The sequence below is a fragment of the Anomaloglossus baeobatrachus genome, chromosome 1 (assembly GCF_048569485.1).
Source record: "Anomaloglossus baeobatrachus isolate aAnoBae1 chromosome 1, aAnoBae1.hap1, whole genome shotgun sequence".
In the NCBI taxonomy this organism is placed as follows: Eukaryota; Metazoa; Chordata; class Amphibia; order Anura; family Aromobatidae; genus Anomaloglossus; species Anomaloglossus baeobatrachus.
Genome location: NC_134353.1, coordinates 939,991,961 through 940,010,332, shown reverse-complemented (window position 1 = coordinate 940,010,332; position 18,372 = coordinate 939,991,961). Strand labels below are relative to the sequence as shown.

The window sequence follows — 18,372 nt, the reverse complement described above, 5'->3', positions numbered from 1 at the left end:
AAACTACAAATAATACTGACCAAAAAGATAAAAAAATAATTATGATTATTGGGAGATTAGGGGGCAAATTCAGTATGAAAGAGGGGCCAGTGGGACTGTGTGGCCCCGGAGCCGGCTCTGCAGCCCTGTAACACTGATCTCATCCTTCTGGAGCGGAATCTCCTGATCTGGTAAATATTTATACAAATATTAACAGTTAATAATTAATTCTGGTCATTTCCTGACTATGTAAAGCTTTGTGGCACAGGAAGGGTTAAAGCTGTGTTGACAGTTCCAAGGGGCGGAGCTATGCACGGCACGGTTCTGTGTTCGAACGTCTGATGCCGTCTCCAGGGCAACCCGAGTATGTGTAACTAACCTCATGTAACAAGCTCAGGTGGGGCGGGGCAACGTGACAGGCAGCGACGTCCACCAATCACAGAGGAGAATTCTGCCTGCTGAGCCAATCAGAAATCCGGAGGGTAGTTCTCCAGTCCCTGCTGGCTGAGACCTGCGTCCATAGTAGCAGGTGAAGCTCCGGGCTCTGCTGCTGGAGGACCCACCCGAGACAAGGTGACATTACCCACTGGAGTCTGGACACGGGCATTTATTCATCCTTTGCTCTTTATGTCTCTTTTTTTTTGCACTTTTTGATGCTACTTTGAAAAGTTCTGCAGCTGCTTAGATATAATGTATAAAGTTATCTGTCCAGTGTTATGGGGGAGGCCGATGTATAGAATATGTGAGGCCGATGTATGGGATGGGTGAGGCCGATGTATGGGACGGGGGAGGCCGATGTATAGGATGGGTGAGGCCGATGTATAGGATGGGTGAGGCCGATGTATAGGACGGGGGAGGCCGATGTATGGGATGGGTGAGGCCGATGTATAGGATGGGTGAGGCCGATGTATAGGACGGGGGAGGCCGATGTATGGGACGGGTGAGGCCGATGTATGGGACGGGGGAGGCCGATGTATGGGATGTGTGAGGCCGATGTATGGGACGGGTGAGGCCGATGTATAGGATGGGGGAGGCCGATGATGGGACGGGTGAGGCCGATGTATGGGATGGGTGAGGCCGATGTATAGGACGGGGGAGGCCGATGTATGGGACGGGTGAGGCCGATGTATAGGACGGGGGAGGCCGATGTATAGGACGGGGGAGGCCGATGTATAGGACGGGGGAGGCCGATGTATAGGACGGGTGAGGCCAATGTATGGGACGGGGGAGGCCGATGTATGGGATGTGTGAGGCCGATGTATGGGACGGGTGAGGCCGATGTATAGGATGGGGGAGGCCGATGTATGGGACGGGGGAGGCCGATGTATGGGACGGGGGAGGCCGATGTATGGGACGGGTGAGGCCGATGTATAGGACGGGGGAGGCCGATGTATGGGACGGGTGAGGCCGATGTATAGGACGGGGGAGGCCGATGTATAGGACGGGGGAGGCCGATGTATAGGACGGGTGAGGCCAATGTATGGGACGGGGGAGGCCGATGTATGGGATGTGTGAGGCCGATGTATGGGACGGGTGAGGCCGATGTATAGGATGGGGGAGGCCGATGTATGGGACGGGGGAGGCCGATGTATGGGACGGGGGAGGCCGATGTATGGGACGGGGGAGGCCGATGTATGGGACGGGTGAGGCCGATGTATAGGACGGGGGAGGCCGATGTATAGGTTGGGTGAGGCCGATGTATAGGTTGGGTGAGGCCGATGTATAGGACGGGGGAGGCCGATGTATAGGACGGGTGAGGCCGATGTATGGGACGGGTGAGGCCGATGTATGGGACGGGTGAGGCCGATGTATGGGACGGGTGAGGCCGATGTATGGGACGGGTGAGGCCGATGTATAGGACGGGTGAGACCGATGTATAGGACGGGGGAGGCCGATGTATAGGACGGGTGAGGCCAATGTATGGGACGGGTGAGGCCGATGTATGGGACGGGTGAGGCCGATGTATGGGACGGGTGAGGCCGATGTATGGGACGGGTGAGGCCGATGTATGGGACGGGTGAGGCCGATGTATGGGACGGGTGAGGCCGATGTATGGGACGGGTGAGGCCGATGTATGGGACGGGTGAGGCCGATGTGTAGGACGGGTGAGGCCGATGTATGGGACGGAGAGGCCGATGTATAGGACGGGCGAGGCCGATGTATGGGACGGGCGAGGCCGATGTGTAGGACGGGCGAGGCCGATGTGTAGGACGGGCGAGGCCGATGTGTAGGACGGGCGAGGCCGATGTGTAGGACGGGAGAGGCCGATGTATAGGACGGGCGAGGCCGATGTATAGGACGGGCGAGGCCGATGTATAGGACGGGCGAGGCCGATGTGTAGGACGGGCGAGGCCGATGTATAGGACGGGGGAGGCCGATGTATAGGACGGGGGAGGCCGATGTATAGGACGGGGGAGGCCGATGTGTAGGACGGGCGAGGCCGATGTGTAGGACGGGCGAGGCCGATGTGTAGGACGGGCGAGGCCGATGTGTAGGACGGGGGAGGCCGATGTATAGGACGGGGGAGGCCGATGTATAGGACGGGGGAGGCCGATGTATAGGACGGGCGAGGCCGATGTATATGACGGGCGAGGCCGATGTATAGGACGGGCGAGGCCGATGTATAGGACGGGCGAGGCCGATGTATAGGACGGGCGAGGCCGATGTATAGGACGGGCGAGGCCGATGTATAGGACGGGCGAGGCCGATGTGTAGGACGGGCGAGGCCGATGTGTAGGACGGGCGAGGCCGATGTATAGGACGGGGGAGGCCGATGTATAGGACGGGGGAGGCCGATGTATAGGACGGGTGAGGCCGATGTATAGGATGGGTGAGGCCGATGTCGTCTTCCAGGAGCGATAATATTTTATTTCTTCGGCGCTCCATTGGGAGACCCAGACGATTGGGTGTATAGCACTGCCTCCGGAGGCCACACAAAGCATTACACTAAAAAGTGTAAGGCCCCTCCCCTTCTGGCTATACACCCCCAGTGGGATCACTGGCTCACCAGTTTTCTGCTTTGTGCGAAGGAGGTCAGACATCCACGCATAGCTCCACTGTTTAGTCAGCAGTAGCTGCTGACTATGTCGGATGGAAGAAAAGAGGGCCCATATGGGGCCCCCAGCATGCTCCCTTCTTACCCCACTTGTGGTTTGTAAGGTTGAGGTACCCATTGCGGGTACGGAGGCTGGAGCCCACATGCTGTTTTCCTTCCCCATCCCCCTGAGGGGCTCTGAGGAAGTGGGATCTTACCGGCCCCCGAGCCCTGAGGCCGGGCTCCATCCACAGACCCAGTGAACCTGCTGGATACGGAGCTGGGTACCGTTCAGGGACAAGGCCCTGCAACTTTCAGGTACTCTGTGTCCCCGTACAGACAGGCACACACACGCCAGACTTGCTGGGTGTGTTAGTGCGCCGGGGACAGTAGCGCTGCACGCTGGGTTTTGAGTCACAGCAGCTTGGCTGTGTGACTTCATGTGCTGGGAACTACCGCGCCGGCCACTCTCGGAGCGGCGGCACGGCTGGGACTTGTAGTGCGCCGGGGACTTAGCGCCGACCGCGCTTTCACGGCGGCGGCGCTTATAAATTTAGTCCCCGGCTTTTGCGGCCTAGCTCCGCTTCGTTCCCGCCCCCTCCCTGTCAATCAGGGAATGGGACAGACGCTGTGCAATTGTCAGCGCCGAGGGCTGGAGCCTTATTTACATGCTCCAGCCCTCTCACTAGGCACAGTGGGACGCAGGTTTCCCGCTCTTTGTCTGTATACGCCCAGGGCCCGCCCCCCCCCTCCACAGGACGCCGGCAGCCATTCCTGCATGCAGTCTGGCTGGAGGACGGACACAGGCTCTGGGAGACCCAGACTAGGGATTTCTGGCGACCACACACCCGCGTTTAGCGGGCGGTAAGCAGCACATTAGTGCTGGCCCCACTAGTGCCACAGTGTTGTATTGGTGTACTTTTTCCTGTACCAGATATATTTATATATATATACTGCACTGTACGGTCGCTTCTTGGCTGTATACCCTATATTGCTCTGAGGAGACAACAACATGTCATCCACAAAACGCAAGGGTGCCAAGGCACGGGCTGTTTACACTGCTTGTACAGCATGTGGGGCTAATCTACCAGCAGGCTCCAACGACTCTCATTGTGTGCAATGTTCAGTCCCAGTGGCACTTCGGCAGCCAGAGTCTATGGTGGTGGTAGCCCAGGCAGAGTCGCCTGTGAACCCTGCCCCGGTGACGGGGACAGAATTTGCAGTCTTTGCTGATAAAATGTCTGTGACTATGACAAAAATCCTGGAGACCTTGCAGTCCAGGCCAGTTGCTCAGACCATGGACACTGCTGTGTCTATGTTCCCCGGTCCCCCTCAGTTGGAACTCATCCGTACTTCAAGGGGGTCCCAGGCATCACAGGCTGAGGGCTCTGACTCCGATGACAGTCCCAGTCCGCCTAAGCGAGCTCGCTGGGAGAGACCCTCCACGTCATCACGCGGGTCAGGGTCTCAGCGAGAAGGGTCTCTATATGATGAGACAGAGGTGGGTGATCAGGAGTCTTGTCCTGACACCGCACTCAATTTGGATACGCCAGATGGTGACGCCACGGTAAATGACCTTATAGCGGCCATCAATAGGCTGTTGGATATTTCTCCCCCAGCCCCTTCAGCAGAGGAGGCAGCTGCCCAGCAGGAGAAATTCCATTTCCTGTATCCCAAGCGTAAATTGAGTACTTTTCTGGACCACTCTGACTTCAGAGAATCAATCCAGAAACACCATGCTTATCCGGACAAGCGTTTTTCCAAACGCCTTAAGGATACACGTTATCCCTTTCCCCCTGACGTGGTCAAACGCTGGACCCAGTGTCCAAAAGTGGACCCTCCAATATCCAGGCTTGCAGCTAGATCCATAGTTGCAGTGGAGGATGGGGCTTCACTTAAAGATGCCAATGACAGACAGATGGACCTTTGGTTGAAATCTGTCTATGAAGCTATCGGCGCATCGTTTGCACCAGCATTCGCGGCCGTGTGGGCGCTCCAAGCTATTTCAGCTGGTCTGGCACAGGTGGACTCTTTCATACGTCCAGCAGTGCCGCAAGTGGCGTCCTTAACTACGCAAATGTCTGCGTTTGCGACCTACGCTATCAATGCGGTACTGGACTCTACGAGCCGTACCTCAATGGCATCCGCCAACTCTGTAGTTTTGCGCAGAGCCTTGTGGTTAAAAGAATGGAAAGCAGATTCTGCTTCCAAAAAATGTTTAACCGGCTTGCCATTATCTGGAGACAGACTGTTTGGTGAGCAATTGGCGGAAATCATTAAACAGTCCAAAGGTAAGGACTCTTCCTTACCCCAGCCCAGATCAAGCAAACCTCAACAGAGGAAGTGGCAGTCTAAGTTTCGGTCCTTTCGAGGCTCGGGCAAGCCCCAATTCTCCTCGTCCAAAGGGACTCAGAAAGAGCAAAGGAGCTCTGATTCCTGGCGGGCTCACTCACGCCCCAAGAAAGCAACCGGAGGTACCGCTTCCAAGGCGGCTGCCTCATGACTTTCGGCCGCCTCCCTCCGCATCCTCGGTCGGTGGCAGGCTCTCCCGCTTTTGCGACATTTGGCTGCCACAGGTCAAAGACCGGTGGGTAACAGACATTTTGTCTCACGGGTACAGGATAGAGTTCAGTTCTCGTCCTCCGCCTCGGTTCTTCAGAACTTCCCCACATCCCGACCGAGCAGATGCCCTTCTGCAGGCGGTGCATTCTCTAAGAGCAGAAGGAGTGGTGGTCCCTGTTCCTCTTCGGGAACAAGGACAAGGTTTTTACTCCAATTTCTTTGTGGTGCCAAAAAAGGACGGCTCATTCCGTCCTGTTCTGGACCTAAAACTGCTCAACAAGCATGTGAACGCCAGGCGGTTCCGGATGGAATCCCTCCGCTCAGTTATTGCCTCAATGTCTCAAGGAGATTTCCTAGCATCAATAGACATCAAAGATGCTTATCTCCACGTGCCGATTGCTACAGAGCACCAACGCTTTCTACGCTTCGTGATAGGAGACGACCATCTTCAGTTCGTAGCTCTGCCATTTGGTCTGGCGACAGCCCCACGGGTGTTCACCAAGGTCATGGCGGCAGTGGTAGCAGTCTTGCACTCTCAGGGACACTCTGTGATCCCTTACTTGGACGATCTACTTGTCAAGGCACCCTCTCAAGAGGCATGCCAACTCAGCCTGAATGTTGCACTGGAGACTCTCCAGACGTTCGGGTGGATCATCAACTTCTCAAAGTCAAATCTGTCACCGACCCAATCACTAACGTATCTTGGCATGGAGTTTCATACTCTCTCAGCGATAGTGAAGCTTCCGCTGGACAAGCAGCGGTCACTACAGACTGGGGTGCAGGCTCTCCTTCAAAGTCAGTCGCACTCCTTAAGACGCCTCATGCACTTCCTCGGGAAGATGGTGGCGGCAATGGAGGCGGTTCCGTTTGCGCAGTTTCATCTGCGCCCACTTCAATGGGACATTCTCCGCCAATGGGACGGGAAGTCAACATCCCTGGACAGGAAAGTCTCCCTTTCCCAGACGGCCAAAGACTCTCTGCAGTGGTGGCTTCTTCCCACCTCATTATCACAGGGAAGATCCTTCCTACCACCGTCCTGGGCGGTGGTCACGACAGACGCGAGTCTGTCAGGGTGGGGAGCAGTTTTTCTCCACCACAGGGCTCAGGGTACGTGGACTCAGCAGGAGTCCACCCTTCAGATCAATGTTCTGGAAATCAGAGCAGTGTATCTTGCCCTACTAGCCTTCCAGCAGTGGCTGGAAGGAAGGCAGATCCGAATTCAGTCGGACAACTCCACAGCGGTGGCATACATCAATCACCAAGGGGGGACACGCAGTCGGCAAGCCTTCCAGGAAGTCCGGCGGATTCTGATGTGGGTGGAAGCCACGGCCTCCACCATATCCGCAGTTCACATCCCCGGCGTAGAAAACTGGGAAGCAGACTTCCTCAGCCGCCAGGGCATGGACGCAGGGGAATGGTCCCTTCACCCAGACGTGTTTCAGGAAATCTGTCGCCGCTGGGGAAGGCCGGACGTCGACCTAATGGCGTCCTGGCACAACAACAAGGTCCCAACCTTCATGGCACGGTCTCGCGATCACAGAGCTCTGGCGGCAGACGCCTCAGTGCAAGATTGGTCGCAGTTCCGGCTCCCTTATGTGTTTCCACCTCTGGCACTCTTGCCCAGAGTGCTACGCAAGATCAGATCCGACTGCAGCCGCGTCATACTCGTCGCCCCAGACTGGCCGAGGAGGTCGTGGTACCCGGATCTGTGGCATCTCACGGTCGGCCAACCGTGGGCACTACCAGACCGACCAGACTTACTGTCCCAAGGGCCGTTTTTCCATCGGAATTCTGCGGCCCTGAACCTGACTGTGTGGCCATTGAGTCCTGGATCCTAGCGTCTTCAGGATTATCCCAAGGGGTCGTTGCCACCATGAGACAGGCTAGGAAGCCCACGTCCGCTAAGATCTACCACAGAACGTGGAGGATATTCTTATCCTGGTGCTCTGCTCAGGGAGTGTCTCCCTGGCCATTTGCATTGCCTACCTTTCTTTCTTTCCTGCAATCTGGGTTAGAAAAAGGTTTGTCGCTCGGCTCCCTTAAAGGGCAAGTCTCGGCGCTATCCGTCTTTTTTCAGAAGCGTCTAGCTCGATTTCCTAAGGTGCGCACGTTCCTGCAGGGGGTTTGTCATATCGTACCCCCGTACAAGCGGCCGTTGGATCCATGGGATCTGAACAGGGTACTAGTTGCCCTCCAGAAGCCGCCCTTCGAGCCTCTGAGGGAGGTTTCACTTTCTAGACTATCACAGAAAGTGGCTTTTCTGGTAGCGATCACATCTCTTCGAAGAGTGTCTGAGCTAGCAGCGCTGTCATCCAAGGCTCCCTTCCTGGTCTTCCACCAGGACAAGGTAGTGCTGCGCCCCATTCAGGAGTTTCTCCCGAAGGTGGTATCCTCTTTTCATCTTAATCAGGATATCTCTTTGCCTTCTTTTTGTCCTCATGCAGTTCATCGGTATGAGAAGGATTTACATTTGTTAGATCTGGTGAGAGCACTCAGAATCTACATTTCCCGCACGGCGCCCCTGCGCCGTTCGGATGCACTCTTTGTCCTTGTCGCTGGTAAGCGCAAAGGGTCGCAGGCTTCTAAGGCCACCCTGGCTCGATGGATCAAAGAACCAATTCTTGAAGCCTACCGTTCTGCTGGGCTTCCGGTTCCATCAGGGCTGAAGGCCCATTCTACCAGAGCCGTGGGTGCGTCCTGGGCATTACGACACCAGGCTACGGCTCAACAGGTGTGCCAGGCAGCTACCTGGTCGAGTCTGCACACTTTCACCAAACATTATCAGGTGCATACCTATGCTTCGGCGGACGCCAGCCTAGGTAGAAGAGTCCTGCAGTCAGCAGTTGCCTCCCCGTAGGGGAGGGCTGTCTTCGCAGCTCTAACATGAGGTATTCTTTACCCACCCAGGGACAGCTTTTGGACGTCCCAATCGTCTGGGTCTCCCAATGGAGCGCCGAAGAAGAAGGGAATTTTGTTACTTACCGTAAATTCCTTTTCTTCTAGCTCCTATTGGGAGACCCAGCACCCGCCCTGTTGTCCTTCGGGATTTTTGGTTGTTTTTCGGGTACACATGTTGTTCATGTTGAAAGGTTTTCAGTTCTCCGACGTTACTTCGGAGTGAATTTGTTTAAACCAGTTCTTGGCTTTCCTCCTTCTTGCTTTTGCACTAAAACTGGTGAGCCAGTGATCCCACTGGGGGTGTATAGCCAGAAGGGGAGGGGCCTTACACTTTTTAGTGTAATGCTTTGTGTGGCCTCCGGAGGCAGTGCTATACACCCAATCGTCTGGGTCTCCCAATAGGAGCTAGAAGAAAAGGAATTTACGGTAAGTAACAAAATTCCCTTCTTTTCCTATCCATAGAGTTGTATCGGGGCCTGTTATCTGTGGCACGAGCTGTGGGTTTTATTGTTGCCATTTCGTATCCATAAGACTTTGTCATCTCTATTTATTCCATTTTTGGGTTGGAAAAAGAACAGACCAAAAACCAGCGATTTACAAAAAAAAAAGTTTGCATTTATCTTCTTTGCTAAAAATGCTATAACATTTTATTAGTTTTGGGCAGTATATCACATTATTGTAAAAATGTTACTTTCATGGGACAACGCTGATACCATGTACAGTGTCAGTGCGCAGCTTGTATAAGGCTAAGTTCCCACAGGGCATCTTTGATGCATCTTTGGTGCGTTTTTGACATCACAAAGATGCCCCCACATGCATGCATTTCCTTCCTCCAGCAAAGTCTATGAGATTTCAATTTTGCTGTCCACACTGGGCATCATCTTGGCTGCGTTTTTGAAGATATTTACAAAGGGTTAAATTACCTGCTTAAATGTATTATTCTCTATGTACTGCTAAGTTTACACCCATAAGAAAGCAGACACCCCCTAAAAGAATCGCACTTACCAGACCCCAAACAATTAGAGTTGGCAAGTGAATGGGCTCTCACATACAGATCTGCGTCGCTGTCAGGTCCCCCTGTGTTCTACAGTGGTTGGCTCCCCCTGGTGACTGGAAGCGGTATCACTCATGCAAATTTATACTGGTACCTGATCTGTGAGAGCTGCAATGCAACGCAGCTGGAACGGCAAGGGACCTGACAGCGATGCAGATCTCTGTGTGAGAGCCCATCCACCATTGGATAACGAGTCCTGCTGTATAATTTAACTTATTTAGCTGCTTGGACACTTCCTTATGGATCCGCAACAAGGGCTTGTTTTGGGGGTAGAGCTTATATTTTAAGCATACTCAAGAAAAAAACAACAAAATCCTACTAGGGCTTATTGTCCTAGTAGGTCTTATTTTGGGGTAAGCAGCGGTATAAGAAGATTGCTTTGGGTCAGATTTCCCCTTTAAAGTATAATTCAGTGTACATACCACTATATAAACCAGGGAACATTCTGAGAAGTTGTGTTCGAATTGGTGACCCGTGGACCTGAAACCTCTACAGTGTGTCCACCCATATCCTGTCCACCGCCGTCAACTTGAGAACGGCAGCAGCTATAGGCATAGAAGTGGTGTCTAGGTATAGTAAAGTAGCCATGTGCTATGCAATGAAACCACCTATAGCGCCTCCTGGTGGAAAACAACGGAGTTAGCATTGTTATTTAGAAAACGGAACGAGATAGAGAAAAAAAGTGAATTACAAAGTTGTAGGGCATCATCAATTCAATACGAATCGACACCTTGTATACAGAAATGCATGGGGTTTGGGGTCAAGTCCGGGTCCTAAACCAAAGTTTTAACTAAAGTCCAGCCAAATTTGGTGAACTTCCATGGATCCTTTCATCCCTTAGCCGCTTTTCTGTTGGCATACACAGTGCTCATAGTAGCGCTCAACCTTTATTCTCTGGACAATGATTCTTCCAGATGTCCCAAACCATCTGAAGGGTCTTCATAAATGAAAATAACTTTACTCTAGTCCTCTGCAGTCCAATCCTTGTACTTCCTACAGAATGTCAATCTATTCTTGATGGGGGTTTTTTTTTTATAGAGAAGTAGTTATTTTGCAGCCCTTCTTGACACTATCCCAGCCTGCAGAAGCCTTTGCCTCACTGTGCAGGAAGATGCACTGACATCTGCCAGCTGCCATTCCTGAGCAAGCTCTGCACTGGTATTGACCTGGTCCCATAGATAAATCCTATTTAGAATATGGTCCTGGCATGTGCTGAGTATTCTTTGGTGACATTCTTCTTAGTAATTGAACCTTTCTCTCATTGAATTTCCTTGTGATCCATTATATGGTTGATTTAGGGACAATCTTATAGCCAGCAATGTCCTTGCCTGTAAAACCTTTTTGATCTAAAGCAATGATGACTGTACATATTTCTTTGTAGATAAGTATGGTTAATAGAAAAAGACAATGGTTTTAATCGCTGGCCCCTTATATTGCAACCATTCTGCTCTCCTAATTCAAGCAGAATGACAGAGTGATATTTATTTTTTATTTATTTTACTCAGCACCATTAATTCCACAGTGCTTTACAGACAGCTGCCTTGTCCTTGTTAACACGTTCTCCTAAGCTGATGAGAAGATAACTGAAATGATATAAGCAGATCATTTTGTCGCAGAGGGGAAATATACTGGAAATTGAGTTTTTGGCCACGACTGTAATGCGGTAATATCATGCACTGATTATTACATGCATTTACATAGGATATTTTATTTAGTAACTGCGCAGTGTGCATGCGTGCAAAGATTAGCAAATTCAGTGCAAATAATTGGAGAGAATCAGTTGGAAAAAAGCGAATAAATCTCTTAAGGCTAGGTTCACATTTCCGTTGTTTTGCATCAGTCACATGCGTTGCTTGACGCATGTGACTGATGCGTTGTACAACGGATGACAAAGAAAAGAATTTCATTGTCGGACTCCGTTGTGTGCGGGGGGCGGAGTTCGGGGGGAGCGGAGCTGCGGACGTCAGTGCCGCGGTCTGCATGGCTGGGGACAGGTGAGTGTGTGTGTGTGTGAGAGTGAGTGTGTGTCTTCATGCGTGTGTACATGCGGAGTCCGGGAGGGGAGGGAGCGCGAGGGGGCGGAGCCGAGCGGGGCCGTGGAGCTGAGGACGTCAGTGCCGCGGGGACTGCAGGGCTGGGGACAAGTGTGTGTGTGTGTGTGAGTGTACACATGCGGAGTGCGGGAGGGGGCGGAGCCGAGTGGTGAAGTGTCGGCCTCCTTGCACACTGTATCCAGGGTAAATATCGGGTAACTAAAAGCAAAGCACTTTTTGCTTGGTTACCCGATATTTATCTTGGATACCAGCGTACACCGCTTAGCGCTGGCTCCCTGCACCCGTAACCAGTGTACATATCGGGTAACTAACCAAAGCGCATTGCTTGGTTACCCGATGTGTATCCTGGTTACAGGGGCAGGGAGCCAGAGAGCGCATGCGCAGCAAAATCCTACGGATTGCGCTGCTCAAAAAACGTTACAGGCTGCGTTGCTCCCGCCCGGCGGTCAGTTAAAAAACGACTGACCGTGACGCAGCGGATGCAACGCAGCATCATCAGTCGCGATCTATCACTAATAGAAGTCTATGGGGAAAAACAGGATTCCTGCAAAATATTTTGCAGGATACCGTAATTCCTCAAGGCAACGGATTGTGACTGATGTAAAACAACGGAAGTGTGAACTTAGCCTGAGACGTAATTTATCAAAATCTCTTCTGGCCAGAAGTCCATTGTTATCAGATATATGGAAGCACGAGAAGACAACATGAAGGTCGGCAATTGACCATGAAGTTAGGGAGGCTAACAGCCGTGCATAAAACTATTAAGAATATATTTTTTATTCCAAAGTTAACCCTATAGTAACTATTGAGTACGGTATATGTATTGTTTATTATTTAACTCTATATTAACCGTGTAAGCTCAATACTCCAACACAGATGACCGGTTATAGAATCCACCAGGGTAAGAATTGGCCGTTGTAATTGACGCTGAGAACAGGACCATGGATATATTGTGAAAAAATTGTCCTATGTAGATAACCAATTAACATTTTAAGAGAAGATATTGTATACACGTTTGCAATATGGTTGCTGGTTACTGCAAAAAGCCCAAAATGATGTAAAGAGAACGATGTACGGTAAGGGCAACGTATACTGTCATGGCCGAAAGTGTTGCTACCATAGAAATTGTTCCAGAAAATGAAGTATTTCTCCTAGAAAATTATTGGAAATAAACACATTTTGTTATATTTCCTTTGTGTGTATTGGAACAACACAAAAAACGAGAGAAAAAAGGCAAATTGGACAGAATTTCACCCAAAATCCCCAAAATGGGACAGACAAAATTATTAGCACCCTCAACTTAATATTTGGGTACACACCCTGTGTAACAAATACCTGCAATCAATCGCTTCCTATACCTGTCCACAAAGCTTCTTACTGCTCTCACCTGGAATTTTGGACTCTCCTTTATAAACATCTCCAGGTCTCTCATATGTGAAGGCGTCTTCTCTTCTCTCTTCTTCTCTTCTCTCTTCTTCTCTTCTCTCACTTTTCAGATTTCTCCAAAGGTATCTATGGGATTAAGATCCAGACTCATTGCTGCCACTTCAGAACTCCCCAGCACTTTGTTTCCATCCATTTATGGGGACTTGTTGAAGTGTTTGGGGTGATTCTCCTGCTGGAAGACGCATAACCTAAGACGCACCCCCAGCTTTCTAACACTGGGCACTACATTGTGACCCAAAATCCTTTGGTTGTCTTCAGACTTCTTGATGTCTTGCACACAGTCAAGATCCCAGTGCCAGAGGCAGCAAAACATCCCCAAACATCTATGACCTCCACCATGTATGACTGTAGGTGCCGTGTTCTTTTCTTTGTAAGCCTCATTCTGTTTTTGTTAAACAGTAGAATGATGCGCTTTACCAAAATGCTCTATCTTGGTCTCATCTGTCCACAAGACGATTTCCAGAAGGATTTTGGTTACTCACATACATTTTGGCTTTTTTTCTGTCTCTGTGTCAGCAGGGGGGTCCTTCTGGGTCTCCTCCATAGCATTTTATTTCATACAGATGTGGTTGGATAGTTACACTGACACTGATGCCCCCTGAGCTGGCAGAACGGCTTGGATTATTTGGAACTTGATTGGGGCTTATCCACCATCCGGACTATCTTGCGTTACAACCTTTTATCAGTTTTTCTCTGCTGTCCATGTCCATGGAGATTGTCTGCCGTGCCATGGATTGTACACTACATGATTATGTTGAGCACCATGGACAAAGGAACATCAAGATCTCTGAAGATGGACTTGGAATCTTGAGATTGTTGATATCTTTCACCAGTTTTGGTTATCCAGTCCTCAGACAGTTCTCTTCTCCTCTTTTTGTCCTCCATGCTTAGTGTGGCACACACAGACACACAATGCAAAGATTGATCAACTTCTCCCCTTTTCGTCTGGTTTTAGGTGTGATTTTTATATTGCCCACACTTGTTACTTGCCACAGATAAGTTTGAAAAAACATCACATGCTTGAAACAGTTATTTACCCACAATTTTGGAAAGGTTACAATTTGGTCCATCCTTTTTTGAGTTTAAATTATGTCCAATTTGCTTTTTTTTCTCTTTGTTTTGTGCTGTTCCAATACACACAAAAGAAATAAACCTGTGTATAACAATAAATGCGTAACTGCTGTAATTTTCTGGGAGAAATACCTCATTTTCTGGAACAATAATTTTAAGAATGCCAACACTTTCAACCATGACTGTAGTTTCCCTTATTTCTTTGGAAATATTAATTAGAACACCAGTTCTTCAACATTTCATATAGGTAGAAGTAGAAATGGCACCGCCATGGGGATATACACCACCCACACATAGCCAAGAATGCCACTACAGCTTATATTTTAAGTGAGCAGGTTGGTGTCGTGTTTATCCCCGATTGCTCATTCCTTGGGGGGGAACAGGGGTAACCAGAACCTTTATCCAGTTCCTTAATCCATATGAAGAAGGGGAACCAAGTTTAGAACCACACATCACTGGTCTAGTCCACAGGTTGTGTCTGTGTGACGAACAGCCGGGGGGGGGGGGGGGGGTGTCATGCAGGCATCCCACCGCTGCCACCAATATGCGACAAACCCTTGCAGCCCTATTCTGACGCCTTTACTATGTCTAAGCCACACAATGTGGCCTCATCACTTCTGCCAACACGTGACTTTCCGCACGCCAAAGGGTACGTGAGGTCTGCTTGGTGCAGTGTTACACTGACACCACCTGTCCACGCAGGGACGAGGAGGGAGACAGAGTTGGCTGCGCAATCTCCGGCACCACAACCCACTCGCTCACCACCATGATAGGGCGACAGACCCTTTTCACTAACCCCAGTGAAGCAGGGCTCTGCCAGCCTGGTAGTCTGCCACCAGTTCCATGTTAGATATAGGCCCGGTCTGTTAGCAGGACTATATCGGGCCAGACACCAGCCCAGGTAGCGTATATTACTAAACTGAGAGCACGGATGTGGGATTCGTGCATCGAGATAAAAGAGTAACTAAGGATTAAATTATGTATTTAATCGACGTAAGGGCACACAGATGTAAGCAGATGTACATATGAATCAGGTACCCGTTTCCTTGTGATTAGGCCTTGTGCTAGCTCGGCACAGGGGAGGCGCTGTGGAGCCATTGGTGTCCGTGGTACTGCCCTCATGTTTACTGAATGTGACCTCTCCTGAGAAGAACACCTCCAGTATGTCCGCTTTTGTTTTTAATAGGCAACATAGCACCCACCTGGTGACCTGTGACAGGGCTGGACATGGGATTTGCCTTCAGGTTGCAGAGAATTGTGAAATGGCAGCTTTCCTCATATCTCCGCCTCCGACCATCCCACGTGGAAGATATTACTATCATGTTTCCTATTATGATTTTATCTATACATAGCTAGGAAACATGATGTGTCTATTGTCTTCCACCTGCTAGTTATTAATTATGGGCTGATACACACATCCCACAATTTAGACAACTTATGTGTTACCTGCATCCCGCTGTCCTGAGGCTGGAAGTATGCCTGCCATAATTATGGGAGCTAAGTACAACCCAATTTAATAATTTTTACACCAGTGCCGGTCTGTCTCCAGGTCCCCTTTGAAGCTTCTCTGTAACCAGCAATCACCCGCCCACTTCCCTAACTGAATTACATTTCTCATCAAGGGGTCTTGCTGTGGTCAGGGGCTTCTTCCTTTCTATCCTTAACTTTCACTCCTGACCATTTGTTCCAGAACGGAGGTATTGAATTTAAAACCTGAATAGAGTGATCTCTTGCTCCAGGTCAGGATGTGTGAAAATATGTATGATTGGCAGGTGACTGGCATGTATAGATATACCATATACATTTCTAACAGTCTGGTAATGCAGCTTATCTCAATTGAAGTGAACTGGGCTGAAGTGCAATACCATACACCACCTGTAGACAGGAGGGGTGCTGTTTCAAGAACAAAGAAGTCATTTTTTTTTTTTTTTTTTAAATCCTATCAAATGGGACTAGACTGATGCCCTATATCCTGTTATTCAAGGGAGCATATGGCATTTTACAAATTCCTCTTAATAATGTTTAACTAGATCTATTAATCAATAACTGAGATCAGACGCCACTTGTGGGAACAGATTTAAGGTGAGATCAAGCTCAAAATGATCAAAACAAAGCCAAAGCGATTTGAGGGACATCGTACAGGAGCCAGGTAAACTCTCTCTGTGCTTAAGGCAGGGGCAAGCTTTTATGTGTCCTCTGTGCCCTCTAGATGGCCGGCACCGCGAGACACGACCGCGAGATGGTGATGCAAGCCAAGAAGGAATTGTCCACATGTTCCGATCCGGTGGAGAAGCTTCGTCTCCAGTGTCTTTCCCGGGGGTCTGCGGGGATCAAAGGTCTGGGAAGGTGAGCAGAAAACTGAGGTTCTCACTAGTGTCTCCCACAGTATAGTACAGCTGTCATTACCTCCCCTGTCCTCTACTGATATTGAGATGACTCTGCTCATCCTGTCCCAGTCTATACAGAAATACGGTAATTGTTCTTTTCTTTCTGCAGAGTATTTAAAATCATGGATGATGATAACAGCAGGTCGTTGGATTTTAAGGAATTTTTAAAAGGATTGAGTGACTATGGTGTGAACATAGACAAGAATGAGGCTCAGAATCTGTTCAGCGTATTCGACAAAGATGGAAGCGGAACAATAGACTTTGATGAATTCTTGGTCACGTTGCGGGTGAGTGACTTATCAAAAAAGTCTCCTGTGAATGGTCTTGTTACTCATATAACCCACAAGGTAAATATTCTTTTGGTAGACCTCTGTTCTGTAATTTGCCATCAACACGTCGTTATACTAGCACTATAGGTGCTGGTACTTGCTTTCCTTACTTCCCAGCTTGCATTGCTCCTGCCCAGAACTGACATCTTCCCTCTCGGTTATGCCTTTATACAGTATGGCAACTAAGGGAGCAGGAACAAAGTGACAAAGACCTGTCTCCACTTCCCGTGCAAAGATAAAAACCCGCCTCCATTTCCTGTAGAGAAACAAAGCCCTGCCCCAATTTATGTGGAGAGATAGATACCAGCTCCCACTTCCTGTAGAGACAATGACCCCCTCCCCACTTCCTATAGAAAGGAGAAGACCCCACCTTCTTATAGAAAATGACCCACTCCCACTTCCTGTTAAAAGACAAAGACCCACCCCCACTAGACATGATCCACTTCCTGTAAAAATAAAAAGACCCCCCTCACTTCCTGTAGAGACAAATACCCACCTCGACAAAGCCCAACCCCACTTGTTATAGAAAGAAACACCCACCCGCACTGGATACGCCCCGTTTCCTGTACAGAGGCAAGACCCACCCCTACCACTTGTAGAGAGACAAAGATCTGTCCCCATTCCGATTAGTGAGACAAATCCCATCTCCACTTCCTGTAGATAAACTAAGATCCCTCCCGCTTCCTCTAGAGAGACTGATGGCCCCGTCACACACAGAGATAAATCTTTGGCAGATCTGTGGTTGCAGTGAAATCATGGACATATTGTTCCATTTGTACACAGCCACAAACCTGGCACTGATTGTTCACAATTTCACTGCAACCACAGATCTGCCGCAGATTTATCTCTGTGTGTGACAGGGCCTTAAGATCCACCTCATATCATGTAGAGAGACTAAGATCCACCCCACGTCCTGTAGAGAGACTAAGATCCATCCTGCTTCCTCTAGAGAGACTAAAATCCACCCCACATCCTGTAAAGAGACTAAGATCCACCCCACGTCCTGTAGAGAGACTAAGATCCACCCCACGTCCTTTAGAGAGACTAAAATCCACCCCACGTTCTGTAGAGAGACTTAAGATCCACCCAACGTCTTGTAGAGAGACTAAAATCCACCCCACGTCCTGTAGAGAGACTTAAGATCCACCCAATGTCCTGTAGAGAGACTAAGATCCACCCCACATCCTGTAGAAAGACTAAAATCCACCCAACGTCCTGTAGAGAGACTGAGATTCACCTTACATCCTGTAGAGAGACTAAAATACACCCACATCCTGTAGAGAGATTAAAATCCACCCAATGTCCTGTAGCGTGACTAAGATCCACCCCATGTCCTGTAGAGTGACTAAGATGCACCCCACGTCCTGTAGAGTGACTAAGATGCACCCCACGTCCTGTAGAGTGACTAAGATCCACCCCATGTCCTGTAGAGTGACTAAGATCCACCCCATCTCCTGTAGAGTGACTAAGATCCACCCCATGTCCTGTAGAGTGACTAAGATCCACCCCATGTCCTGTAGCGTGACTAAGATCCATCCCATGTCCTGTAGCGTGACTA

The 18,372-nt window shown here is 49.8% G+C and overlaps 1 protein-coding gene across 2 annotated transcripts in view; it reads left to right on the top strand.

Annotated features, from left to right (window-relative positions):
• Window positions 1-489: 489 nt before the first annotated feature.
• CAPSL (calcyphosine like) overlaps window positions 490-18,372 on the top strand; it is a 31,423-nt gene continuing 13,540 nt past the window's right edge. For both annotated transcript variants that reach the window (XM_075343644.1, XM_075343636.1), the window contains exons 1-3: window positions 490-552; window positions 16,308-16,444; window positions 16,595-16,772. In XM_075343644.1, coding sequence (XP_075199759.1) covers window positions 16,308-16,444; window positions 16,595-16,772 — 315 coding nt within the window. In that variant the 5' untranslated portion in view covers window positions 490-552. The remainder of the gene's footprint in view (window positions 553-16,307; window positions 16,445-16,594; window positions 16,773-18,372) is intronic.